The 14217-nt window shown below is 33.5% G+C and overlaps 1 protein-coding gene across 1 annotated transcript in view; it reads right to left on the reverse strand.

Annotated features, from left to right (window-relative positions):
* Positions 1-275: 275 nt before the first annotated feature.
* LOC123667864 (probable protein kinase DDB_G0277539) overlaps positions 276-14217 on the reverse strand; it is a 71001-nt gene continuing 57059 nt past the window's right edge. Inside the window, exons 3-6 of the mRNA XM_045601700.1 lie at positions 2733-2847; positions 2382-2539; positions 2074-2222; positions 276-2000 (exon numbers count right to left, since the gene is read on the reverse strand). Of these exons, the coding sequence (XP_045457656.1) occupies positions 276-2000; positions 2074-2222; positions 2382-2539; positions 2733-2847 (2147 nt within the window). The remainder of the gene's footprint in view (positions 2001-2073; positions 2223-2381; positions 2540-2732; positions 2848-14217) is intronic.

Genomic DNA, 14217 nt, shown 5'->3' on the forward strand with positions numbered 1-14217 from the left:
TGACTACTTCATTTTATGATTCTAAAATGAACGTGATAGAAAATTCAGATGATAAAATAGGGATACATGCAGTGCTTAAAATATGATAATGAATGATGATCTAGCTATTATGAAACATTGATAATATAATATGAAAATCAGCTAAGTGCACTGTGTCGTCACTTATTTGTGACTGTGAAATACTAGCTAGGTAGATGTTTTATTTGGTTCAGTCGTTTATATTCATAGAAGTTTCTCGTATGGCAGTCAAAATACAGGAATGTTATGTAATATTTCTAACCTAAAATGCGAAATGGGTTAAATTTATTGACTCTGTTCTGCTGCGGCCGTCTGGACCTGTTGGGCTTATGTAATGGTTCACTTGCAGCGGATAATAATGGTGATTGGAAATCGTCGATTTCAGGTGTTGTATCTGTGTTATTCTTTTCAACATGCTCATTAAAATCTGCTTCCGCTTCTCCGTCATGGCTTTCATTAATTGTTACGTTATAAGTATTATAAGCATCCTCGGAAATGTTTTGAGTTTTCATATCGTTCGTGAAATTATAAGCATTTGTATCAATATTTAAATCATTAGTAACTGTTATTAATGTAGCTTCAGTTGAGTGCGGTACTGTATCGGATGAAGTTAAATTTTGTTCAACTGGCCGAATAGAAGCCGTTATTAAATCATTTACAGATGAAGGAGGATTATCGCTAATCGTGAACAGCAAGGCGTTAGGCTGTGTCGTCGTATGGTGATCAGACAAAACTGTTGTTTCACTATTATTTGTATCAGAGTCATCTTTATAAGCTGGAGTCTTAGTTGTTACTTCATAAACAGTGACATCAATATTAGACCGACTGTTATTTCTCTCATTAATTATTTCTATTTTTATTACTTCGTCATTAAGTATTACTTGACGATCGGTAGTTACAGTGTAAGTCAATTTATTTTCCGTTTTATTGGCTATTAAATTATTTGTATCATTTTTGGTAAAATTTTTTGAAGATTGTTTATGCTTGTTATTAACGTCTGGCTCTTTTATAATAACAGTGAGTTCGAGAGATGAATCTTCTTCAGGGTATTTATTACTGGGATATTTTAACTGTAATGTTTTTAATAGTGGGTTTGTTGAAATTGCTTCTGTGTTTGAATTGGACGGTGGTGAAGATAAATCTATAGATTTTCCATAAATGCGAGCCTTAAAATTTTTCGTTTTCACATTATCATACTTATTATTATACTTTTTCGGCAACACATTCTTTGTATTGCTTATATTGTTATTCACCCCAGTGGAAGACAATATATTAGTTAATGGATTATCAGTTATAAATATTTTGTTTAAAGTTTCCGTAGAAGCGACATCTTTGAAATCATTTTTAGTATCCAAAACAGTACTTTGTATATTATTACGTTCTATTGATTGCCGTTCGGCGAGCTGTTGTGCTAACTTTTCTTCAATTGATAAGGCTGTCATATCGTCACTAATTTTAGCTTTTGCCATTACTAACGGAGGCACAAAATGATCAGTGGGTTGATTGAATATTGTTTCAAAATTACCAAGACGGGCGAGTTCATCATGAAGTTTTTTGTGTTGCATGTTTCTTTCATCTTCTAACTTCTCCGATTCTTCATTTATGAAAAACTCATTATTACTAGCTTCTTTCGGAATGTCATTACTTAAAAGGTTATTGTTCTCAGTTATATCTAATTTGTCATTTTTTTCTGAAGAAACTCGATATTTGTCCACGGGTATATGATGCTTTTGTTCCCACGTATCCATTGTGCTAGTCTGGACAGGTATTTTACTTGATAACTCTGTACTGTATTGATTGATATCATCTTCATGTTCAGTAGTGAAACTTTCTTCTGTACTAATCTCTTTATTAACGTCTTGATTAGAAAATCCTAAGTCGGTAGAGGTTTCGGAAGGTATTACCGAAGATGTTAAAACTGAAGTAGTAGATGTTTGTTCGTCTTCAGAACATGACAGTTCTTTTAATAGATCTTCTCGTTTCTACAAAATAAATTATCAATGTAATATACAGAATAGTTAATTCATTTTAACAAACTATTTAAAATTATCATACCATGTTTCCAGTACACTGAACACGTTTCACGCCAGCTAAACCGCAATCTGCAGTGAGCTGAACTGCCGCACTTTCAGGTAAATATAGTATTGTTAGAGCCGGCAAAGCTCGCACCATGCATCCCTCATTTCCAAGTGCCCATTGTGGTACTGTGAAAATAATAAATATTGAACAATAAACATCAAGGTTTTTTTATACCTCTTATTATTACGTACAGTAATAGATTTTTGGCTTTAATAATATATTGTTAACACCCAAACAGGAACTGTTAATATAAAGTTAATAATAATTTAATTTGATTGTTTTACCCGGCAATTCACAGATAAAAGAAGCTACAGATGGGCCCCCGCACGCACGAGCCTCCCAGCGGTAGTCTCCAGCGGGGTCAGCGGCGGCACACAAGGGCGCTGAGCGGGCGTCCGGAGCAGCACTCCAGTAACCATCGCTGCTTAAACCTCGATAATCACTGCCAAATGATTTTTATGACGTTATTTCTGTTCTTATTTAAAGGATTTAACATAAAAGCTTTATAGATTTATATAAATGATGTTCATTAATTAAATTAATAAAAAAAAATAGTACATCAGGAGCAAAAGTAATCAATATGGGTCTCTAGTTGTGAAATACTTAATTATCGAGAAAGAAATCTAGCAACATACGTCCATGTAAAGTCGCCATCAGGATTGCTGCGAATCAGACCGATCCACACCGCGCTTGAGATGTCCAGTTCCTTGAGGTAGGCCCGTACCGCGTCGTATTGTGCCGTCGTATCAACTACCAAACAAAAAAAAGTTATAACATCTTAACAAGTCATCACTGTTGTCGTTTGCAATCAAAAAAGCAAGAAAATTACTTATAAATAATAGAATGTAGTATTTCGTTTGTACGAAATTTGTTCTGAAATTTAATTTAATATTATCGAGATTACATATTATTCTGTGTTTAAATTTGACTTTATTTTCTAGTAATGTGGATGACACTAAACTTGTTAAAGGTCTATCGATCAAAATATATCAAATCAAAATGAAATGCCGAAGTGTATGTTCACGCATAGCCTCCGACCGATAACACCAAATTGGTTATGTTGTATTACTGTTTTTTTTTGTGCTTTTTTTTGTTCGTTATTGTCAGGAAAAGTTACATGGCATGGCGGTACGAAATTCCACGGATCGACTAGTATTATATATGTACAGTAAGCAAAGACCTTTATAAATTGTATATACTTGCAATTTATTTAAGCTGTTTATACTGTCACGTACTGAGTTATTTAGTAGGGGCTACTACGAGTATAATCCCATTGATTGACACATCAATTAGGCGGCTGAATTATAACAGGAAATCGGCACTTAGTGGAAAAGTTATTCATGCCTCCCTTATAAAGATTAAATACTGAGTTTTATGAATGTGTTCTACTAATTTAAGCTCATACATATATGTCGATTATGGTTTAATTAATCCATATTGATATTATAAATGTGAATGTGAGTTTGTTTGTTTGTTCCACTTTCACGGCTCAACAGCTTGACGGTTTGCCATGAAATTTGACATGCACATAGCTAGGGCCCCGGGACGGATATAGGCTACCTTTCATTCCGGAAAAATGCAACGTCCTCGAGGGATAGGGAAAACACGTTACCGACGCAACCGTCACCCTGGAGACTTTCCTAAGAACGTATAGGCAAAAGTCTTACGATTTTAACTACAATAAGTGAAAGAATCACGGTAGTGTGTCAAAAATTGACAAACTTAAGCATTTCCGGAATTTCACCTTTATCCATACTAATATTATAAATGTGAGTGAAAGTGAGTGAGACTCTTCATTTGTTGAGTTATGGATTGTGTATGATTTTATTTTATTGATTGTTAATAGTAAAAGTATAAAAGTATACTTGACTTTTTAGTTATGGTCAACTTTTTACATATGTGTTTTGGAGTTCATTAGTAATTTTTCAATCTTTTGTAGGTACTACTAGTTATATTTGACCTCAATTACACATTCGTTATAGTACTTATGAAAATTTCCTGAGCGTTATGAAAGTTTCGTTTAATTTGTAATTTGCTGTTAATTTTGTTAAATATAATTATATGTTAAATATACGTGGACACATTATTTGTGCCTGAAATTAAAAATTGTTTGATATTAATATCATTGTTTTTTGTTATAACATGATTGAATTAAATACATACGTACGAGTAATTTACATGTACTTTGACTACTTTAATTAAGGTCAGGATGAATAGAAAAAAAGAGTATGTCTTAAATATACAGGAGATCATAATACATTTTCAACCAGGAATAATGTCAATTTTAGGTTTGTACATTGTAGCCTAATAAATTATAGATAGTAGTTTTAGGAAAACAAAATAAAAATAAAATATATAGGCAAATACACAAACTTAAACCATTTCATAAATTATCCACCGATTTTTTTAGCATTAAACAAATGAAAATAATAAATGAAGATTAAAGTGGACATAAAAACAGAAACTACATTTATTATTTGCTTTTTTAACCGACTTCCAAAAAAGGAGGAGGTTCTCAATTCGACTGTATTTTTTTATTTTTTATTTTATGTATGTTACATCAGAACTTTTGCCCGTGTGGACCGATTTCGACAAATTTTCTTTTAATCGAAAGGTGGTGTGTGTCATTTGGTCCCATTTAAATTTATTTGAGATCTAACAACTACTTTTCGAGCTATATCTAATAATGCGTTTTTACTTGCTTTACTCGCTTTTTTCGTCGACCTACGTTGTATTATACCGCATAACTTTCTACTGGATGTACCGATTTTGATAATTCTTTTTTTGTTAGAAAGGAGATATCCCAAGTTTAGTACCATGATAAGGAAATCAGGATCTGATGATGGGATCCTAGATAAATCGAGGGAAACTCTTGAAAATCCGCAATAACTTTTTACTAGGTGTACCGATTTTGATAATTCTTTTTTTGTTGGAAAGAAAATATCCCTAGTTTAGTACCATGATAAGGAAACCAGGATCTGATGATGGGATCTCAGAGAAATCGAGGGAACTTCTTGAAAATCCGCAATAACTTTTTATTAGGTGTACCGATTTTAATGATTTTTAATTTAATCGAAAGCCGATGTTTATCATGTGGTCACATTTAAATTTCATCGAAATTTGATAACTAATTTTTGAGTAATCTTTGATAATGCGTTGTTACTTGACTATTTTTTCGTCGATCTACGTTGTATTACGCGTCGATGTAATTGAAGTCGGTTTTTTTTCGTTTGCGAGCAAACACAATTATTATGTGTATATTACTAATGCTTGTAACAACTTTACACTTTAGTAATTTTAGTGTCAAAGTAACATTCCCAATAACCATAATGTAGCTTTTATCGCAGTTTTGCCTGCAAAGATCTAGATTTAAAGTTTCTAACAATATCTAGATATTTATAGATATAATAAACCATAGGATTTGAAGACGTTCAGTTTAAAAATACTTCCAAAAAATTTAAGGGTAAATAATATTAAATATTAAAAATTTATTTGAAATAAAAATTTAATATACGTGATTATGATACGGTCCTATTTAAATTTGAGCGAGTTCTGACAAGTATTTTTTGAGATATCTATACAAATAAATAAAATTGGGGTAGCTGTTTGTAGTATTAAAATTACCGCTTTATATTAAATGCATATGGATTTATACACGGTACATATACCAAAATAACATTTTTTACAATTATTGTCTGTATGTCTGTTGCTTGTTCCCGGTAATCTCTGAAACGGCCGGACCGATTTTGACAGGACTTTCACTGGCAGATAGCTGATGTAATGAGTAACTTAGACAACTTTCATTTTAGATTTCTTTTATTTTATAACTCTACGAACTGTACAATAATTATTTTGTTAAATTACACACGGAAGAAGTCGCGCGTTAGCTAGTACTTAATAATGCGTGTTTATTTTGTTAGCCTTTTTTCGATGCAAATTGAAGCCGGTCTTTTTTCGTTTGTGAGCAACACAATTTTAAATTTTTTTTATTTAAATTTTTTTACATTCACGTGCTCAAAATGCCCATCTCTTTTGTTAAACATGCATTATAATTATATTAATACCACAGGCGATTTGACATACAAACTACAGATCGACAGTCCTGTGACTGCCTAGTAAAACTAGGTCGTGGTTCGACGCTGACGGTTTTTTTCCCTTACAAATACTCTTTGATCACTCATTATTCATTAATTCATCATTTCTGAAAAATTTATTCATTTTCTTATCTATGTCTATATCTACACTTATTTGCTAGTTATCATATAATTATGTACATTTATTTCCTAGTTACCATATATTTACACTTATTTTCTACTTACAATATATACTTAGTCTATGTTACTGTTATATAAGCTGACCTCGCAAACGTTGTTTTGTCATATATTTTATTAATCTTCCCCCCCCCCCCCCCCCCTTATAACGTAGGGGAATGAAAAATAGATATTGGCCAATTCTCAGACCTACCTGATATGCACACAAAATTTTATGAGAATCGGTCAAGTCGTTTCGGAGGAGTTTAACTACAAACACCACGACACGAGATTTTTATATATTAGATATATTTATTTGTTTATTTATTTATATATAATTATTAATATTTATCTATTTATTATTATTTATTTCTGCTATTTACTTACATTCCGCTACATTAAATACACCTATATAATTATATATCTATATCTACTTTATTTGTACATCAAACACCGCACCGTGTCACTAATTCACAGACACGGACCCTACGCCTGCCCCTAGCATCTTGAGCAGAGCCCTTGCCCGCGACATATCACGCTTGTAGATAGTTCTTTTAAGGTTGTGCTCCAAGATTGTTTTCGTCGAGGCACCCAGCGCTCGGCTAACTAGACACAGGTTGGCTTGTCAACGCTACTACCGCATGAGGCACACTGTCGTGGATTTGTAGCCTTTCGGTCTTTGTCTGGACGATGATGACCTCGCCGTGGGTTTGCCCTTGTGCTTTATGAATGGTCATGACGCGCGATCCCTCTCCAGTGCCGTATCCCTGGTCTATCAGGATTTTTTTCTCTTCCTGCGTATAGACCAAGTGTCCTTTTGAAGTTTTGGTATTGGCGCGCCAGTGTACCCATTCATTCTGAGGGACACAATTATTTCTTCATATGAAGTTTATTTGTTTCTTATTTCTATGTCTTTCCTTTACAATACAAATTAAATATGAAAAAATATTATTTATTAATATGTAAATGTTGCATGTTGATTGTTCAGTTCCTACTACCAATAGTATATTTCAAGTTTATAAGCATAGATCAAGTAAAAAAAGGTAGATAACGCACCTAGAACAGAAAACTGAAGCCACTTTTTTAAAGATGTGTGAGTGAGTGAAGTGTTGACACCTTTTAAAAAAAGTCCCTAAAATTTTTATTAAACAATTAATTTAATATAGGTAAAATGGGTATGTGAAAATAAAAACCTGTTTATAGTTTTAAATAAATTTACTAAAAATAAAACAAAAAATCGGTAGAATAATAAAAAAATATATTCGTAAGATAATCGTATGAATGAACACTTCCTATCCCCTCTGTTTATCTCTTTTCAGTTTTGCAGTCGGTTTTTTTTTAACTATTTTTCTTAAACCTAGAATCCTTTATGTTGTATAAGTTTTTTAAATTTTTGTCGCTTAGAACTCAGAGTCATCGTCATTGTTTGCATTTTACTAATATGATCTAGTCTTATGTTCAAATAATTTTTAATCACTAATCGTATTAAATTCACTTTATGCGCATGGCCAGCATAATCGTGGTCATTTTCTCAGTCTTACAGCCGCTACGCATTCACCTCTTATTAAAATATTCGTTGGAAACCTAAAACCATGAAATTTGATAGTAAAATATGGGTACCTAGTTTACTCAAAAATTGTAAAAAGTTAAAACATAAAACAAACGAGTTAATAATTCATAAATATATTTTGATTTTTTATTTTCAATTTATGTAACATAAAATAACACGAGAAAAAAAAAACAATAACTATGTCTACTTTTTACTTAATTATTTTTCTGATTGCGTACGATTTACTTACCCACATTTTGGGGTACTGAAAAAAAGAACTACTGGCAACACTCCCGTGGTACGTCATTTCGTGACATTGAAATTATAAGTTCCGAATAACCTCAATATTATTTTGGAATAACAATAAATTTAAAGTTTTATATGTACTTACGTGTGAAACGATATTTCTTCAGATTTTTTGTTTACTTTGGAATTGTTTTTGCACCATTTAATCACACAAGACGGCATTTTATAAGCAAAGTTACTGTATGAAGCCTCGTGACATACTAACGAAAATGAGCGTAGTTTGATGCATATGTGTGCGTGAGCGCGTGTATTTACTTGAAGAAGCCGAGTTTTGTGGCTTCACTAACAACAAAGGCCGCGCATTATCTACTTTTTTTACTATATCTATGTTTATAAGTTACAAAAAAAATCTTAATATACTTTAATCGTATAATGTATTTATATATTCAGCCCAAGTGCACTTCATCAAGTCATCGCCGTGTCTAACATTGTCCTCGTATAATATCTGTTAGGAGAATATATCGAAAGTATTAAAATTATACGCTTAAAACACGAAAAATCAAAGGTATTGGTTAGATCAAGAAATGAGAAATAAGGAAAGGTTATAATGGTTAAAAATTGCTATAACACACGCACTCTCTTAGTACACAATGCACGATACCGAAAATTAATTAAATATGTTATTTTATAAGACACCCCTGAAATTTTTTTTTGTAGTTTTGCGGTTAGCAATAAAAGAAAAATGTTTCAGAATAATTCCTCTATGAAGTAAATAATAATAATAAATTAGGTAAAAATCTCACGAAATCCCAAAAGAGGAAAGAAAAAAAACGTATTCGCCGACAAATAGTCTCTCGTAGTTATAATTAAAAATAAACATATGCTAGATGTATACATGTTTGCAGACTATTTAGCATTTATAACCTATTCGATAATAAACTTTAAAAATTTGTACTTATCGCTCAAAACAGTAACTTTCCATAGCAATTAGAATACTGTCATTTGTAGAATAACCTGATCGTTACCATTTTAAATTCACAACCCAACAAAAAACTGTCAAACGTGACGATTTTAGATATCTAATAGCTATCAATAATTTTGCGACTAAAAAAACTTCTTGCAATATTCGATGAGGTATCATCTGAAAATATGCTAGCCATATCTAAAAGTATTTCCAAACGCAACATTAACTTTCAGTAGATCGTATCTGTGTTTACGTAAGATTATCCCAAAGATCATATAATGTTGGACGAAACCTATGAAAACTCATACACGTGGCTAGTTACATAAAAACCATAAAACTCATAGAAGTACCTATTTCACGACCCTGTCTTTCAATGCTTTACGTCACTTATGGCTGGTGCATCTCGCCTCAGGGATATCAGATTTTACTCACCAGACACAAATATACCCATCACCGTATTCATACATATGAGATAACCTTGGCTACTTAGTCCAAATCACTATGAAGCAATGCTAGATATGGTGAACCAACGAAATAATTAAATATTCTACTCAAGTCATGTATTAATAATTTTAAAAAAAACTTAGAAGAAAGATAAAATATGAACCGTTACTTTTTGAAAGGACTATCGAATTTTTACGGCACACTTACTTGACGGCATTGGAATTCGTATCGTGCCTTTGTATAGAAGTAAATTGAACATTACAAAATGTAGTACAAAATACTTTCTTTTTTTGTTTTTTATAATTATAATAAAATGAAAAATATGCAAATAAAATTTAGAAATATTTCGCGTGTAGGCCCGAAAAGTAATACAAAAATTACACTTTTCCAAATGCAAAGAAATTTTTAACGATATTTAAAGAAAATCATAGTTTAACCCATCGCATGAAATGGTTTCACTTCAGCCTATAGTAGTCCAATGCTGGACATGGGCCTTTCCAAGTTCGCGCCAAACATCCCGGTTTTCCGCAATCCACATCCAGCAGCATGAAATATTTTGTTAGAAGATTATTAACGATGGTAACTTTATAACAATTGGCATCCTGCCAAGACTTTCCAACGAGACCGACAACCAGTAAAAGTTTGGATCACAACCAAGACAATATTTTGTTAAGCGATTTAAATGTCCACATGTATGTAACTGCTGTGCGTTTTATATTTACACAAAATAATAAAACAACTCTAGCAGCTATAAATATAAGCTATGTAGCTAAAAAAAAAATAAAGTTCAATATTTTACGAAGACTTGCAAATATTATTTTGAGCGTGTAAAATATTAACAACAACTGACTCATAATATAAATCAATATATCTTATTTTAATAAACAATATAAAAGTTCCAAAACTGTTATAATCTTATTTAAGTCTCCCGAAACATTCTGACAGCCGCAATAAAGTCCCGAGAGATCCGATAACTACGTTTGTAATATTTGAACATGTACTCTACGATCGCGACTTGAGAACAATTTGAAACAGAATTAAGGTTTCTCGTTAAGAATTTACAACTTGATCAATTATAAAGTTTGAATCAAAATGGTAAACTATTTTGACGAACTAACATGAATGAAAGTAAGTAAATAGTTTATTAATATCGAGAATATTTTTATAACACCAGACCACACCGTGAGCGCTCTATTACTCGGGTAGCAAGTCGGAGGAACCTTTTTTTTATAAAGAATATTTAATCAACTAGCGCGAAGGGGCTTTTTAATTGTGAATATCTATTCATCCAACGGGCTGATGACCCAATTCCCGTTCTAGATGTGCGGATGCTACAATGCTTGATGATCGCTGGGAGGATATGAGGCGATGTCAAAATATCATGAGAGAAATATCTCTAGAAAATTATCTTTAAGAAACAAATAAAGAGAATAAACCTACCAATTATATATAAGTTTGTTCGAATGTTTGGTAAAACTATACTTTAGTTGATATAATTAGAATTAGAGTATGATCGTGTTGATATAATTATCCATAAAGATAATGTAATATAAGCCCCTAAATGAAAAAAAAAAATATAATAAAAAAACATACACTCCATTATTTAGTCTATAAAAACAATATTACTTCACAAAGCAACTATAAAAAATATTCCAGTAACATTTGGAGACTAGTAAAAAAATATTTCGTATCACTTTGTGATTTAAGAAACCATGTTTAAAAAAACTAATTACATCCGTGTGAAATCGTTATGAATCGCTACTAGGTGTAAATTTGCAAAGGATTCAGAACACAATACGATTCGATTTAATAACTAACTACACGCGTATTATGCTTATTATAGTGTAGTGATTTTACTTGCGAGTCTACCGATCACACTTTACTTATCGATAAATTATATGGCGAAATTATAGATATTTTGACGGTAGCCGCAACGGAATCCAACACTGTAAGATTGCGTGGCGGGAGGCGGCCGGTGGTTGGGTGGAACAGATATGTGCGCGATGCTCACGGGGAGGCCAGATCTAAATTTTTAATGTGGGTTTGGTGGGGTAAACCAGATAGTGGAGAAGTATATGAGGAAATGCGGCGTAGTCGCAATGTATTTAAGTCACGCTTACGCTGGTGTCAAAACCACAGCGAGCAAATTAAAATGGACATTGCGGCTACGCAGCATTCGAACAATGACTTTAAGAACTTTTGGAAATCTACCAATAAATTGAATGGTAGACCTGGCTTACCAGTGAGCGTTGGGGGTATTAATGACCATAGTATTATAGCGGACATGTTCAAAGACCATTTTGCGGTGACGTCACCGTTGGGACCATCACAGCTTGGAAGAGATGATTGTACGGGTGGTCAGGAGATTGAAATCCGATTTACAGCAATGGATGTCAATAATGCTATAGCCTCTATGTCCCGTGGCAGGTCTCCTGGCCATGACGGTCTGAGTATTGAACATCTAAGATATGCGGGTCCTCATCTGCCCGGAGTGCTTGCCATGTTTTATAACTTGTGCATGGCACACTCGTACTTGCCTTCAGCGCTGATGAGAACTGTGGTGGTGCCAATTGTGAAGAACAGAACGGGGGATGTGTCTGATAAATCCAATTACAGGCCTATCTCACTAGCCACGGTTGTTGCGAAGGTTCTTGACAGTTTGCTTAGCGTCCACCTTGATAAATATATAAGCTTACATGATAATCAGTTTGGTTTCAGGCCAGGTTTATCAACTGAGTCGGCCATACTATGTCTGAAGCAGACTGTTAAGTACTATTCGGTTAGACGTACATCTGTATATGCCTGTTTTCTCGACCTTAGTAAGGCTTTTGACCTGGTAAGTTACGATATCCTATGGCAGAAATTGAAAAATACTGGACTGCCTGAAGAAGCAACCAGAATCTTCAAATATTGGTACCGTAACCAGGTCAATGTTGTGCGATGGTCCGAATCTTATTCGCAGCCATATAGGTTGGAGTGCGGAGTTAGACAGGGAGGCCTAACCTCCCCTAAGCTCTTCAACTTATATGTCAATGCCCTCATAGAGGAGCTCAGTGGCACACATGTCGGTTGTCACATTGACGGAGTATGTCTTAGCAACATCAGTTACGCTGACGACATGGTGTTGCTGAGTGCTTCTGTTTGTGGCTTAGCGAAACTGTTGAGCATATGTGAAAACTATGCTCACAGTCACGGCCTTATTTATAATGTGAAAAAAAGCGAATGTATGGTCTTTCAGGCCAAAGGAAAAGCATTACCATCAATTGTACCACCCATTAAATTATATGGTACGCCGTTAAAGAGGGTGTCGCAATTTAAATATCTTGGTCATGTGGTAACCTTTGACTTGAAAGACGATGCTGATATCGAGAGAGAGCGCAGAGCATTGTCGGTTAGGGCGAACATGATAGCTCGCAGGTTTGTTCGTTGTTCCACCCCGGTTAAAGTAACGCTCTTTAGAGCTTACTGTACTTCATTTTACACAAGCAGCCTGTGGATCGATTTTACGCAGAAACAGTACAATGCTCTGCGCGTTCAGTACAATAATGCTTTCAGGATGCTGATGGGATTGCCTCGATGCTGCAGTGCGTCGGGTGTGTTCGCTGATGCGCATGTTGATTGTTTTCACTCGACCATGCGCAAGCGGTGCACATCCCTGGTGCGCAGGGTTAGGGATAGTCCCAGTGGCATCCTGAGGGCATTTGCTGACAGACTGGATTGTCAGTACCTGAACCACTGCCGTATGGTTCACGTGCTGACAAATCAGGGCTGTATTAGATATAAGATATAGATTAAGGTAGTTTTAAGTTTACTAACATTAGACTAGTGTTTTTCTTATATATGTTACTAAAAAATATGATCTTTAAGGTCGAAATAAATGATTTTTATTTATTTTTTATTTTATAGTACAAAAGTGTGTAATAATCGCTTCAAAATCGAATCATTGTGTAATACCTACATGAAAAGATGAAACCAATAAATCGCCTTACGCCCCCAACAAAAGAAGCTTAGAGAAACTATAATAACGTATTGTAGTTGGATTATTATCTGTTAACAAAGTAATCTTCTGACTGAAGCGAGTTATCTTTTTTTTTTGTAAGAACGTAGAAATTTATGTTACTAACTAATGTATACAGATAACTACTTCGTGTTGCCTTGCTGACTATAGTTTATGAAATAATTTACAGAAAGATTTGAAATAACCTATATAAAGTATATACATTCCTTCTTTTTTTTTGCTGGCGTTAGCTGTGGTAAGAGAGATTTTGGTATTTTATTTTGTGTTTTTAACTCTGCTTTATTAGTTATATACAAAAATAGTTGGTAATTGCTTATAGTGATTGTTTTTATAATTTTTAAGCTCTGATAAGTGTTTTATTGCTTATATATTTTTTAAGTTAGTTGTCTATATTTTTTTTTCATTATTTTTGTCTTAATTATTTCTGATCCTCCAGATCCGAGTGGCCATCAACTGATGACCTAATCACCTCCAATTCATCTTCCAAAATTACTATTCTATTCCTTCTTTCCAAATTGTTTATGTACATCCTTCCTTCTCCAAGGTACCCAAAATCTATAAAGAATACGATAAAGCTCCTTTTATATTCCACGTCTCTAGGGAAGTTTCATACCCAGCTGCAGGTACAACCCTGCGAGCAATCAAATTT

The sequence above is a fragment of the Melitaea cinxia genome, chromosome 3 (assembly GCF_905220565.1).
Source record: "Melitaea cinxia chromosome 3, ilMelCinx1.1, whole genome shotgun sequence".
Taxonomy (NCBI): domain Eukaryota; kingdom Metazoa; phylum Arthropoda; class Insecta; order Lepidoptera; family Nymphalidae; genus Melitaea; species Melitaea cinxia.